General features: G+C 48.3%; 1 protein-coding gene across 2 annotated transcripts in view; it reads left to right on the top strand.

Moving 5' to 3' along the window:
* Nucleotides 1-14,669, top strand: part of Haus7 (HAUS augmin like complex subunit 7) — a 20,593-nt gene extending 5,924 nt beyond the window's left edge. Inside the window, exons 6-11 of one of the 2 annotated variants that reach the window (XM_008829516.3) lie at nt 4,102-4,193; nt 4,688-4,846; nt 4,984-5,080; nt 5,510-5,719; nt 6,740-6,854; nt 14,415-14,669. In XM_008829516.3, the coding sequence (XP_008827738.1) occupies nt 4,102-4,193; nt 4,688-4,846; nt 4,984-5,080; nt 5,510-5,719; nt 6,740-6,854; nt 14,415-14,485 (744 nt within the window). In that variant the 3' untranslated portion in view covers nt 14,486-14,669. The remainder of the gene's footprint in view (nt 1-4,101; nt 4,194-4,687; nt 4,847-4,983; nt 5,081-5,509; nt 5,720-6,739; nt 6,855-14,414) is intronic. The other variant, XM_029561826.1, reaches the window with a different exon arrangement.

Below are 14,669 nucleotides of genomic sequence, written 5' to 3'. Positions count from 1 at the left end.
GCAGAACCAGGCCTCCACTTAGGCCCCTGGCTCCCAAGCCCATGTGTTTTCCCCTGTCTGAGGGATTCTATATGAAGGGGCCCTGATCTAGTCAGAGAAATCTTGTAGTCAAGTCAGAGAAACCCTACCCTACGCTTAAAATGTCTGAATTTCGCATAATTGTTTCAGATTGTTTGACTGTTGCAGATGACAGGGCTGTGGACAGTTTTATGTGTGCTTATGACTGACCTCTGCTTTCAGATATCTTAGGTATATGGCTAGGAGTAAAATTTGCTATGTATGTGGTGATCCTATATTGACGTTTTTGAGGAACTAGCGAACAATTTTTCAGTGGGGCTATGCTCCATTGTGCTGTTGAGTCTGTCCAGTGAAGGGTTGTTTTTACATAGAGCAGTTTTAGGTTCACAGCAAATGTGAGCAGCAAGCACAGAGAATTCTTCCTGCCCCCACATGCCAGCCTCGCTCACTATCAGCACATTTGTTACCTCTGTGAACCAACACTGCTGTCTTTATCGCCTGTAGTCTATCCAGTGGCCTTTGCTTCTCTGGTGCTTTCTGGTTCTGAAGGCCGCTACATGGTTCCTTTATCTTCTGGCTCTCTGCTGATGCTGTATGTTTTTTGTTTCCTGTTCCAGTTGCTTACTCAGGCATTTTTCTAATGGCTGGTTTAAACTGTCAGTTCGTCTGCCATCTGTGTAATCCCGTTGGCATCTGATGAGCCTATTTTCTAGTGCAAGTTGAGGTCTTTATCATTTTTCACATCTCTGGTGATTTTGGGTTGCATCCTGGACATTCTGGCTGTTCTTTGGATCTTGTTATCTTCTGTGGCGAGTAGTGACGGGTGCATTCTAGCAGGCCCTAGGCTTGCTTTGCTTTCTGCAGCTGGCTCTACTCCTCTCTGGCCTACAGTTGCTCACCTTCTTCTCCTCCATCCTGCATGTGTGCCACCCAGTGGTCAGCCTGGGATTTGGGCCTGGGTAATCAGTCAGGTGTGCACACATAGAGCAGCTCCAGGCTTTTTAAATCCGTTTGTGGGGTGTCTCCATATCGTTCCTCTGTGCCATCTGACACTTTCAGTTCCCTGGGCCACCCCTTTTCAGTCCTCTATCTATGAATTACCTACTTGTATGACTGAGAGGGCAGAGAGGAAAAGCCAGCAAGAGGCTCACGGGAAGATGCTCATTGTTAACAGGAGCAGTGCAACTCAGATGGGATCACCACACCACATTTACCAGGGTGGCCAGGGTTACAAAAAGGAAAATGGCACATGTTGGCAAGGATGGGGAGACATGGGAACCCTCATGTATTGGTTGTAGGGACATGAAACGGTACAGCTACTGTGGAAGGCCATTTGGTCATTCAAACACGGAGCAATGATATGACCCAGCAGTTCTAGGATTTCAAATACATGCAACCACAATTCCTGTTGTCATAATGGCCCCAAAGTAGAAATATTCCTGATGCCAATCAGTTGGTGAGTGGATGAAGACATTTTTTTTTTGGTCTTTTTGAGACAGGGTCTCCCTGTAGCCCTAGCTGGCCTGGATTCGGCATGGTGACCAGACTGGCCTCGAACTCACAGAGATCCACCTACCTCTGCCTCCCGAGTGCTGGGATTAAAGGCGTGTGCCACCACACATGGCCAGATGAAGACATTTTCAACAAGAAAGAAGAAGCTGCTGTTACATGTGATAATATGATTTTTGAGGACATTATGCTAAGTGAAAGCAGACAGACATGAAAGGTCACATGGATGTGGTCTGTTCAGAAGAGGAGACTCCACAAAGAAAGCTAGGAGCGTAGTGATTCCTAGTGGCTAGGGAAGGGGCCAATGGGAAATGACTGCCAGTAGGTGTTTGGGGGTGATAGAGCTGTTTCTAAAATGTGACTATGGTGATAACTGCTCAGGGCTGTGACTATCCTAATAACCAAAATTCATGGACTGAATTAAATCTTAACAAAAAATATCAGTGCAACCAAGTGAAAAGAGGACGTCTAGGAGAACAGCAAGTGCAAAGGCCCTGGGGCGGCCTGTGCTTGATGTGTTCAGGAAACTGCCAGCATGTGGTTAGGTTGGAGCAGAGTGGAAGGGTAGGGAAGGTTGTAGAGTTGGGGTGAGTGGATTGTGCTGGACTTTGTAGGCTAGGATAGGCCTTGGTGTGTAGGGCGTAGTTGTGGCCACTGGGAAGCTTGGACCTGAGGAGCAGTGGGAGCAGGAGTATGGCAGTGACAGCTGTGGCTAAGGTATGAAGATGGAGTGGGGTGGGGGTGGCTACTAGGATACATGTTGGCAGGTTGTAACAGTGGCCAGGCATGTAAACTGATGGCTTATGTGGCAGTTCTAGTAGGAAAAGTGGGGGAGTGGCTGGATTCAGCCAGACCTTCTCCATTTGCTGACAGGTAAGGCAGAGATAGGCAGAGGTATCCTGGGACATGGTGAGATCTGAGTCCTTGTGAATTCATTCTTCAGACCTTTCTAGAGTGTCCTTGTTGGGTCTGGCCCTTTGCTGGGAAACAGAGGAGACAGATGGGGTATGGTGTTGTGATGGGCTTCAGCGATGCGGCCGCAGACCAGCCTGCTCAAGACCAGCACTGGGGCCAGTGAGGACCCTTGAAACTCTTGAGGGCTGGGTCCTGGTTATCCAGAAGGAACCTTGGTGGGCTTTGGGGAGCTTACAGGGAGACACAGACCAAGACGGCACGGGGCAGTCTGTGATGATGGAACTCTAAGCAGACTGCCTAGTCATTCCAGGCCATTTGGTGGGGGTGCTGCTGGAGCCAGCTTTTCACTGAGTGGAAATGGTAGACGGGGGTGTCCTAGGTCACTGGTGAAAGCTTTGTGAGGTCCTGAGTGACAGCCAGTTTTGTGTTTCAGTCTGGGCTGTTTCCTTTTTGGACAATGTGCTGCCTTCTATCTCAGATTGCTCTGTAGGTGTATTTCTTGAGCAGATGGGGAGAATGAGTCAACAAGAGAGAGTAAGAAGGTCCTAGAAGCTAGTGGCACGTTGAGGACACAGCTGGAAGCTTTGGAGGCACTGATCATGCTGACTCAGTCACACAGGTGGCAGCTGGGTCTCTTGGGAGCTCTGAGACTTGGTACCAAAGAACAGGAGGCCCTGTTGCCCCCAAGTCTATTCCTCAGCAGAGGCCACTTAGCATTCCCTTCAGACTTTGCATTTAGCACCAGATTCAGTGTTTGTGCTTCTCACAGTTTTTTTTATAAGTTCCTGGCAATGCTGGTTGAGGGTCTCCCACTTTGCTGTCCTGAGAACAGTGTGTCCCAGGACGGGGCAATAAGAAGGAACACTCAAAAGATAGGCCTCACTTTCTTTCTGATGCCCTGCTTACACGGGGCTTTGTGCAGCAGTCATAGAGTGTCTGGTCCTGGGGATCAGTGACTTTCCAGAAGGAGGCAAGCCTTGGGCTTCTGGCTGGGCTGCTCCCCACAAGCATCCTATCACCTGGGTGGATAGGCAGATAGGAGACCAGGTCAACCCTGTATGAGTTGCTTCACTGAAGCCTTTGGCCTTCCAGATGGAACTTCTACACCCCTGCTAGAGAGCAGGCCACCTCCAGGCCTCATGTTCAAGTTGGGGTCTCTCTGTCCCCTTTGGTATCAGTAACCACATATTGGTTAATCTGTGCCATTCTTGGCTAGGAGGGATTGACTGAGCATAACAGATGTTGGCCTGGAGGTGTCCCTGAGGAATGGACCATCATCAGGTCCCTGTGAACTCTGTTCTGCCTTAGTGGGCCCTGCTGCATGCCAACCACCCATCCAATAAGCCCTTCCAATGGTTGTGTGACAAACTCACACTGTAGTATCTTTCAGTACCATTTTTCAGAGTGTGCTCCCTGGCGTCATTGGGTTTGGGTACTGGAGCTCAGCAAGGAGCACTTGATGGTAGAAGCCTGAGGATGCCAACCTGAGCCAGTTCAAGAGGCTACCAATAGGGGGGCAGGGACAGGGAAGAGGAATTGATAGGCCAGGCCTCCTCTTGCCACTGGTCATGACAAGGGCAGCATAGGATCAGACACCTGGAGCATCTGGCCAGGCCTGGCCTGGGTCTAGTGCTGAATGTGTGTGGCTTTCTTTGCCAGGGCCAGGAGCATCCCGAGAAGCAGCTGAACTTCATGGACCAGTTGCTGGATGCAGTGCGGAGCTTAGCTGCTGGATGCTCCAGTAGCTCTAGGTAAAGGTACCAATGGCCCACTTGGGTCCGTTTGACAGCTGGTATTGGTGTTAGCTATGGAGATGGTTGGGATCGTGGGAGATGTGTCTTCAAGTTGGGGTCTCTCTGTCCCCTTTGGTATCAGTAACCTCATATTGGTCCTGGAATCAGAAGAAGTACAGACAGCTTTCCCTGCCGCCATTGTGTTGGGGTTGGGCTTGCTGGACAGGGTCCAGGCAGTGGACCAACAAGGGATAGTTGTGTCTTCAGCTTGTAGTTGCACTGCGGGCCTCCGGGGAACCAGTTCAGGTGTATAGGAGAAAAGTGAGTAACTGGGTGCCTGTGGACAAGGGCTTGTCAGAGGGGACAAAGCAGGTGGCGGCTGGGAGAGATACCGGCAGTGGAGCTCCCTGTCCTTTGGCCTGAACTCTTTTGCTTCTTTGGGAGACCGAGGGCTTACTGGCCCAGTGTGCTGGCTGGTGACAGTATAGCCAGGGCCTGGCCTGCTTTTGCAGCCTGAAGGAACACTTTGAGGATACCACAGAGAAGAATGAGGCCTTGCTGGGGGAGCTTTTCTCCAGCCCCAACATGTGGAAGATCCTGAAACCTGAGAGTGACCCATGGCCCCTGGACATTCAGTCTGTTCTCGACAAGCCAAGTGATGACCTGCCAAAGTAGGTGCCCATGAGGGCTCTGGGCCCAGCACCTTCCATTCCCTATTTGCTTCTGTCCCCTAAGGCGGACCTTACCATGGTGCACTGTCCACAGCAGCAGCAGAGAACTGGCAGCGTCCCTCCTTCTTTTCCTGTAGGGCTGGCACTTCTGCCGAGTCAGAGGGGGAGAAGGTGGCAGACCTGGCCAGGCAGCTGCAGAGTAGCGCTACCAAGCTTCAGACACTCCGGAACCAGGTGAGGGGCACTAACTCTGGGAACTGTAGGAGTTAGGGAACAGGCTCTGCTGAATTCTAGGGCAAGGGATACCCCTCCCCAACAGCATGGTATGCTTGTGAGACTTCAGCGAGATGGCAGGTACTCAGTCCACAGGAGTGGGGAAGTAGGTGCTGAGGATCAGAACATGAAAGAATGGGCCTCAGGTGGCAGCCATGCACCAGGCTTGAAGTCTGTGCCTTCACATGCCTTGTCATACTCAGCTTTCTTAGCATCCATTGGTCACGCTGTTTGACTGGAAACTGAGGTTTGTGTAACCATTAGCAGGGCTGAGGCTCCATTCAGCCCCCCTGTCTCCTCAATGGAGGCTTCCTTGTCAACCTGTCCATTGTGTTATATGGGTTGACTGGGCATGGCGGCATCGAGTGACCATCCCCCTTGGTTTTGCAGTGCTTTGCACAGTATAAAGCAGGAAGCAATGCCAGCACCATAGACCAGAAGCTCCGCCTGGTAATCTCTGACTTCTACCAGCTCGTTTTGGCTTTCCTGCAAGTCTACGATGACGAGCTGGGCGAGTGCTGCCAGCGCCCACTACCCAGCGTGCACCCGAGTGGCCCCATTGTCCAAGCTGTGTATCAGACTCTGGCTTCCTGTGGCCAAGTAAGGCCCCCTTCTTTCCCTGCTACCCAGCACTCCAAGAGCACATGCCTACCAGGCTAGAGCTCATCATCATCCCCTGATGACAGGAATAGGGGTGGAAAAGGGCTTGAGAGGACTTGGCCAGGATACCTTGAGGCAGTAGTGTAGTGGGCTCTGAACCTGGGATCTTTGGCAGGTGAGGACAGATATTTCTGATGCCTTGGGGAAGTGATGACAGCTGATGTGGACATTGTTGCCAAGAGAAGGTTTTCCGCTGTCACCTCTCTTCCCTGTTAGGAGGCTCCTGCATTGGCTGCACTGGGTTCTCCTCCAGTCACTATGGTACCCTGGACCTAGCTCCTATGCTCATGTTGGTCTTGCTCTGTTTTTGTATTATGCCTAAACATCCCGAGATGCCTCCAGTCTTATATCTGGCCACATACCAGGCCAGACAGATGAGATGGGAGGAAACCACCTATGTGACTAAAGCCATTGAGTGAAAGTGACTCACTTCACTGTTGCATGTTTTTGGTTCTCAGAGGTTGGCCTCAGCAGCTAGGCTTAGTTCCCATCACTGTAGCTGCCGTGTACGCAATTCTGACCTTGGCTCATAGTGCCGTAATGTTGATTTCAGATTGTAACAAGAAAGTCTGAGACTTCCCAACCTCTGGACAGCCTGCCCATGAGACTGCCTCAGCAGGGGGAGGGTTAGGGCGTAGCTCAGCACACAGGCACTTTCTTCATGGGACGTTTGCTTTCCTACCCTGCCTGCCATTTGCTTTGCTCAAGCTGGGATAATATGAAGCGCTACCCTGCACTAGGCACTGAAGGTTGCCAAAATAACATGACAGCATGGAGTCCCACTGAGTCAGAGGGAAGGAGACCTGGGGTTGAAGAGCAACTCTCTAGCTGCTAGTTCTGTCTCTTTCTCTTGGCTGTCTTTCGGGGGTTTAGTGGAAGCTTGGAAGGAGAGCAAGAGATGCCATCTCTAGGTGACACTGGCCTCACTGAGTGTCCACACGTCTTCTCCTTCATTGGCAGCTGTTGAGAGCAGTCATGGAGGTCACTGACACCTCTGCGGAAGCTATGGAGGCAGCAAGGAGACAGCAAGGCGAGCTGAACTACTGTGGCAGTAACAACTCCGGAATGAGTCTAGGTATGTTGCCAGGGACGAGGAACAGCTGTCCCAGTGCCCACGTAGTGCAGGCTCTGCCTTTTCTCTCTGTGCTACGCCAGCCCTCTGGGAATGCTAGGGGCTTGCCTCTTTCTTTCCTTCCTTCCTTCCTTCCTTTCTTTCTTTCTTTCTCTCTCTTTCCTCCTTTCTTCCTTTTCTTCTTTTTTCTTCTCTCTCTCCCCCTCCTTCCCTCCCTCCCTCCTTCCCTCCCTCCCTCCTTCCCTCCCTCCCTCCTTCCCTCCCTCCCTCCTTCCCTCCCTCCCTCCTTCCCTCCCTCCCTCCTTCCCTCCCTCCCTCCTTCCCTCCCTCCCTCCTTCCCTCCCTCCCTCCTTCCCTCCCTCCCTCCTTCCCTCCCTCCCTCCTTCCCTCCCTCCCTCCTTCCCTCCCTCCCTCCTTCCCTCCCTCCCTCCTTCCCTCCCTCCCTCCTTCCCTCCCTCCCTCCTTCCCTCCCTCCCTCCTTCCCTCCCTCCCTCCCTCCCTCCTTCCCTCCCTTCTTTCCTTTCTTCCTTCCTTCCTTTCATTTTTTTTGAGACAGGTCTCACTCACTATATAGCCATGGCTAGCCTGGAACTTGCTATGTAGCTTAGGTTTCCCTTGAGCTCTGGGTGCTCGTCCTGCCTCAGCCACCTGAGTACTGGTTTGACAGGCTTGCAACACCATGTCTGGCTCCCTGTTAATGACTGTGCCTGTGTTTCAGTAAAATTTCATTTTTACTTAAATGGACTGTGGTTTGTTGATTCTGCCACATGGTGCTCTGTCATACCCCGTGTCACACTGTGCTGTAAGTGCTCTAAAACTTCATTCCACTCCTCCTGGACACAGGGCTCATTTCAGTTGACAATCCTCCTATCTCAGCCTCCTGAGTATTGGGATAACAGCTGTCAGCCATCACATCAAGGAAGTTTGAGGTTCTTACAGATACCACTGCTGAGTGTTCTTGAACTTGTCTCCCTGTGTATACACGTGCCAGTTTCTATGGGATGTCTTCCTAGGAGTAGAATTCATTCTGTCATGTTGCTTGTATCCTGTGTGACCTTGCACATGCCCATCAGCACTTGTCGTGGACTAACTTTGTAGCTGATGCCTTTGGTAGATGTTTTGCTGCTTCTTTATGCTGCATTTCTGATTACTGACAGGGTTGGACTTTTCATACATTTATTGCTCATTGATGATTTCCTTTTTGTGAAGGGTCTGTTGAAGTCTCTATTTAGTTGGATTGTCTTTTTCTCATTGACTTGCAGCTGTTTTTATATATGGTAGATACAAGTCATCAAATGCTTAATATTGCATGTACATCTTCCACGATGTGACTTATCTTTTCATAACTTTTGTCTAGTCTTTTGTTGCATAATTTACATGTTATCAAATGTAGCCATAATCCCTTTATGGATGGCATCTTTTATGTTTACTACAGAATGTATTCCCACTCTGATATACCACAGTTGGCAATCTTCACAGACTTGATTTTTGTGTAGCATGGATACATGTCTGGCCCAGTACCACTTAACAGAAACACACTCTTTCCCCCATTGGTCAAGTAAGCCATCACCTCTGTTAGTCATTAAGTATCAGGACTACATAAGTGGATATCTGGGTTCTCTATTCTGTTTCTCTCTTTTTTCCCCCGTCTTTGCACCATAGAGATCAGAAAATAAATAGCAAAATAAATCCATAGGAAGATGGTAAATGTAGTTTCCCTTTCCTTCTCTCTCCCTTCTTCCCTCCCTTCCTCTCTCCCTTCCACTGGAGATGAAATCCAGGCCTCACATGTGTTATACAAGTGAGGTACACCCCAGCCCTATTTTAATAACAGCTTTACTGAGCTATAATTTGCTTAACATAAAATTCACCCTTTCAACAGTGAGCAGTCCAGTTTTTTTCTGTTTTACGATATTCAAAGAGTTGCTCAAGCATCACTACTAAGTCCAGAATATTTTTATCACCCCCTAAAGAAGGTCTGTACCATTAAAACCTCTCTCCTGTTTCCCCCTAGTCCCTGATAGCCACTGATCCAGTGTTTATAGATTTGCTTCTTTGGGGCATTTTCCTATAAGTGGAGTTGTACAGTATGCGGCCTTTTTGGCTGGTCTTTTTTTCATTGAGCACAGTGATTTCAAAGTTCATTCATATGTTGCATTTCTTTTTATGACTGATAGGGGCCTGCGACATTTCTGTTTATGAATTCATTTATTGATAGACTTATAGGTTATTTCTTTTAGCTGTTGTGAATAGTGCTTTTAGATTCTTTGTGTGCACGTGTTTTGATTCTCTTGGGTCTAAAGACCCAAGTTGAGTCATTTGGTGGCTGTATGTTTAAACTGAACTCTATTTTCTTATTTATTTTCTCACCACTTCCCCTTTGGATCATAGCTGACAGCTTAAAACAATCTGGTGCCAAATTAATTTTAATAGTATGTGAAACCTTTTTGACTGGACATGGAAGAGCACGCCTTTAATCTCAGAACTCCAGAGGCAGAGGTAGGCAGATCTCTGTGAGTTCAAAGCCGCCTGGTCTACATTGTGAGTTCCAGGCCAGCTGGGGCTACATAGTGAGACCCTGTCTCAAAAAAAAAGTTTTGCTCTTATATAACCTTTGTCCTGTCCCTTGCGCAATTTTTTAAAATATACATGGCAACTTCATGTATTGAATATCCATCAACATGGATTTATAATTATTGCTTCATGCAGTTGCCTTCTGAATTAGAGGAGAGTTATAAACAAAAATACACTCATTTTTGTATTTACCTAGGGTTTTACTTTTATTGGAGTTTATGATTTTGTTAGTGGTTCTTTGAGACTGTGTAGCCTTGTGTGACCTGAAACTCACTATGTAGACTAGGCTAGTCTCCTCAGGTGTGCAGTGATCCTCCTGCCTCTGCCTCCCAGGTGCTAGGGTTTACAGGTGTGTATCACCACACCTATGTTTGGAAATCTATATTGATATGGGTTGATAAGTCACTGTCTAGTGTTCATTCTTTTTTTTGTGGGGAAGGTCCACTAGTGACAAAGCCCCTCAGTTTTTGTTGATCTGGGACTGTCTTGCTCTCTCCTTCACAAAAACATTTTAATATAATATCCTTAGCAATTATTTGAGAGTATTATGCATGTATACAATGTATTTTGATCATACCCACTCTTCTCCCAAACTCCTCTCAGATCTATTTCCCACTCCCACCCCTCCCAACTTCATGCCCTTTTGGTTGTTTTTTATAACCCACTCCCAAGACCAATTTGTGCTGTCCATATTTTCCTGGGTGTGGGGCCATCCACTGGACTGCGGTTGAGCTGTGAGAGGGCACATCTTTAAGGAAAACTAACTGTCCCTTTACCAAAAGTTGTGAACTGCCTGTAGCTCCTCACTCAAAGAGTTGGGGACTTTCCCCTCTCCATGCTGGAATGTTGACTGGTTTGATCTTGTGCACGTAACCACAGCTGCCATGAATTCATGAGTGCAACAGTTCTGTCATGCCCACAAGACACTGTTTTGCTGAAGTCCTTCCTAGTCTCTGGCTCTTCGATCTTCCACAATGGTCCCTAAGCCTTGGGGGTAGGGGCTGTGATATAGTTGTCCTATTTATGGTTGAGCATTCCACAGTCTCTTATTCTCTATGCTTTGCCCACTTCTGAGTTCTGCCATCCACTGTACAAAGAAACTTCTGTGAGGGGTCTGATTTTTCCTGATATTTAAAGGATAGCTTTTGCTACTATAGAACTCTTAGATGACAGTTATTTTCTTTCATACTTTCACCAATATATCATCCCACTGTCATTTGGCCTTCATAGCTTTGGTTACAAAACCACTTGTATTCTTATTAGGGTCCTTGTGTGTGACAAGTTTCTTTACTTTCTTATTTTGATAATTCTGTTGGTCTCTGTTTTTTTTTTTTTTACCAGTTTGATTATGTGTCTTTGTGTGAACCATTGTAAATTTGTCTCATTTGGAGCTTTTTGAACTTTCTAGATGTATAGATCCTGTTCATCAACAGTCAAGCAGTTGACAACTCTTCATTCTTTTTCACTTCTTGTTGGCTCAGAGCCTCAGTCTCCTCTGGTTGGCTATGGGGAGGACTCAGAGCTTTGTTAGGATTCTCCTGGGCATTTCCACAGCCCTCGGCACACACACATGACCTTCTAGGTTCCTGGGACTGTACCAGACCTTTTTGGATCCCCTGTGGACAGCTCGTTTCCTAGCCTTTCCTTCCTTCCAAGCTTTTTGATTAGTGTTTTGTTTCCCAGTGCTCTAGCCAGCAGCAGCTAAAACACTTGACTATAATTATTTTCACTGATAAAACCCTAAGTAGTGGCCTTAGAGCACAGCCTCTCTGCCACCTCCCTTTGGGGACTTTTTTCTCCTTGTACTGGGGATTGAACCCAAGGCCTCATACATGTTACATAATTGCTATGCCACTAAACATATCCTAGCCCTCCTCTCCCCACCCCAGCCCCCTTTTTTAACTTTAAATTTTGAGATGGATTTTCACTTAAGTTGCCCAGGCCGGCCTCAAATGTGTGATATGTGCACCTCAGTCTCTTGAGTAGCTAGGCTTACCTACCTGGGATTATAGGCCTGTACCACCTGGCCCTGCTTCTGACCTGTGCTTCCTTGCCTTGTCACTGCTCCTGACCCTGGCTTACACCTGCCACGTGTATACCAGACACTAAGGAATATTTTCTTACTGATTGAGGTGAAAGAGGATCCTTCATTTTAAAATTTATTACAGCATTTACTGAAATCATTACTGTCACTGTGACTCTCACTGCAGCCTGTATAATTGCTATTAATAAATTGTTCATAATCCATGCTATTATTACTGTATAGTGATCATTAATAGTCTTAACAGGGTGCTCTCACTGGTGAGTAGCGCATACTAGTGCTGGTGTGAGCCGCTCCCACCCCCATGCTTTGACTCCCAGTAACCTCAGAGATGTGGAGATAGCTAGTGGAGCAGGACCTCACATGGGGCTCCTGACTCAGCTCTGGGTACGGCTTCCTGATTTGCTTCAAGACAAATTCATAGGCACTAGGTATGCCCAGAAAAAAAGGACCAGTGGCAAATCCACTCCAAAGCCACTTGGATCTTTATTCACTTCCCCTTTCCTACCTGATGTATTGTGGGCACCACCTCAGGCAACTACCTCCCTTGTACCCATGGGAGGTCTGTTTTCTGTGCTGTTTTCCTCCTACTGATCTGGGTGCCAGTACCTGAGCCATGTTGGTGACATGTCCCCAAGTATCAAGTGAGAGCCTTATGTAAAGGACTGTATACCTCCTGGGCTGGTAGTCTTGTGTGAATGGGTGCTGCTAGAAAAATATCAGTGGATTTAGAGGACAGAGTGACCCTGTTGGAACTGAGAGTATGTGAGGGCACAGATAATACTAGCACACGAGACAGGTCAACAGGTGTGGAAGGGGGTGCAGTGAGTTGCTGGACCCACAGGTAGGAACCTTGTAGTGACAGAACAGCCCAAGAAAGCAGTGGAGGCAGGTACCATGCTCATGGAACTAACCAACTAACTGGTATGGTCCCAGGATCCAATAGCTGCCTCAGAAAAGAAGCAGGGGAAACAGTCTGTGGAGAGGGCATAGGTGGCCTGCTCTCTTGTGGAGAAAACAGTGCCAGCTAATAAGCAAAGCAGCTTGTGATGTGACTGGTTGCAGTCCTTACAGAGACCACCTCTCTTGCTTCTGAGGGTCCATGTGTTGAGGGCTGACCCAGCTGCTTCCCCCTGAAGCTGAGTCAACCTGTCAACCTATCCTGCCCTCCACAGAACTCTTAACTCTAGACACCCTCACAGGAAAGAATAGAACCTCCATAGCAGCACCATACCCCAACTCTAGAGGTGCTCCAGAACAGGATTGGGAACAGGGGGACAGAGAACGCGTATCCTGAAGAGAGAAAACCTGGATGCATAGGAAATTTGACCTGGAGAACTGTCAACCAACATGACAATCACATGTGCCTGGACAACTGTAAAAGCCCGGCCAAGAGTAAAGACCAGAAGATGATGATTTGGCAGGCAGGGAGTCTCTAGAAACAAAGAGAAGAGAGATGGGAAAGTAAGCACACAGTACAGGACATAGAAACTGGATCTACAGGAGCTGAAGTGAAACAGACAAGGCTCCCCATTCCAAGACCAGAGCTGGGGGAACCCAAAGGACACAACCCTGGAACCAGCCTGCTGCTATCTACTGTAGTGGGGCCAGGACTTGATAAAGGCAGATTCCACCTAAGGGCAGTCCAGACCCTAGGAAAAATGCTTCTTGGCTATTAGCCCAGGTTCCCCCCAGGCTTGTTCCTGTTAATTCTGTGTGCCCCACAGCTCTAAAGAGTTCAACCGCCAAGCCTCGGATATAGCCTCTAATGGCTAAGTTGCCCCCCCCATTTCTAAGTGCTCCCAGGACTCCTGGACCCTGCTCCACAAAGCTCTGTCCCAAGCTAAGGAAGGGAGGTGTGGGGTGAGAAGGTCACCATGTACCACATATCAAAGTAGAGGGTTGGCCTAGGGGTGGGCAACATAGGCAGCTTCTTCAGTGGCCTCCCTGCAGCAGCTCCAGCCTTCCCAATGCAGCAGGCATCTCCAGGCTGGGGCCAAACCTAGAAGGCAGGGCTCAGTTTAACAAAACCATAACTTTGACTTTTTCCCCTAGTGGGGCTTATTCTGTAACATCACTTGTGGATATTTATATAAAAGTAAGTGTTACAGTGAGATACACACAAAAGTGATTCCTAACACCCTCATGGCAGCTAACAACCATCCTTAACTTTAGGTCCAGGAGATGTGATGCCCTCTTCTGGCCTCTGCAGGCTTTGCATGACATGGGTGCACTTACATAAATGCAGGCAATCTGCTCATACACAGAAAATTGAAATAAATACATCAAAAAAAATTTAAAGTTGTTCTCTGACCTCTACATGTGTATTGGGCCACATGCAGCATGCTTGCATGTGTGTGTATGTGTCTGCGCTCACACACACAGACACACACACACATAACACATGTTAAAACACGCATAACATAATACGTGTTAAAAAACAAGGAAAGCCCAAAGGAAGAATTTGGGCAAAAGCCCCTCATTGGCACCCTGTTATTTTCTGGTCAGGGCCCTGGAGGTAGGTGCCCTTACAGGGTACATCCCACAAAGCTGGGCAGCTCAGGTTGTGGCAGCTGCTTCTGGGGGTACAGCAGACAGTAGAAACTAAGGCCTTAGGGCTATTCTGTGTGGCTGAGCTTGTGTGCACATACTGTTCTTATTAAAAGAGAGCTCACATCAAAACCAGGACAACCCCTGGGCTTGAGCTTGCATATTGTTCTATGGTCAGTGTGCTCTAACTTTGGACCTTTTTGTTGCTGGCCTAGCACTCACAAGGGTTGTGGTGGAAGTTGGCTCCCTTGAGGACCAGGTGAGGGTGGGCCCTTTTACCACCTGGTCATCCCTAGAACCTGGTGGGAGGGTGGGAGGGGTCTGGTACAGACTGCCAGCTTCTGCCTCTTTCAGATCCAAAAGCCTTCAACTTATTTTTCTATTTGTTTCCTGCGCAGCTGCCAGAATTGATGAGGTAACACAGAAGTACAGGATCCTCACCGACAGCCTGCACAAAGGCACAAGATAATATCAGGGCAGAAGGTCCTCCTTGGAGCTGCCAGGAGGAGCAGTTCCTGTCATGTCCGGTGTGGCTCTCTGTTTGCCTGGTGCCTTCAGGGAGAAGGAGGGAAGAAAGGAAGGAGGGAGGGAGGTAGAGAAGGGCAGAGATGGGGAGGACACAGGAGCTGGAAATAAAGCTGAGGCTCTGAGAA

Source organism: Nannospalax galili, unplaced genomic scaffold (assembly GCF_000622305.1).
Source record: "Nannospalax galili isolate Female #2095 unplaced genomic scaffold, S.galili_v1.0 scaffold513, whole genome shotgun sequence".
Lineage (NCBI taxonomy): Eukaryota > Metazoa > Chordata > Mammalia > Rodentia > Spalacidae > Nannospalax > Nannospalax galili.
Note: the sequence above shows the minus strand (reverse complement) of the source record. Positions and strands in the feature narration are given on the sequence as shown.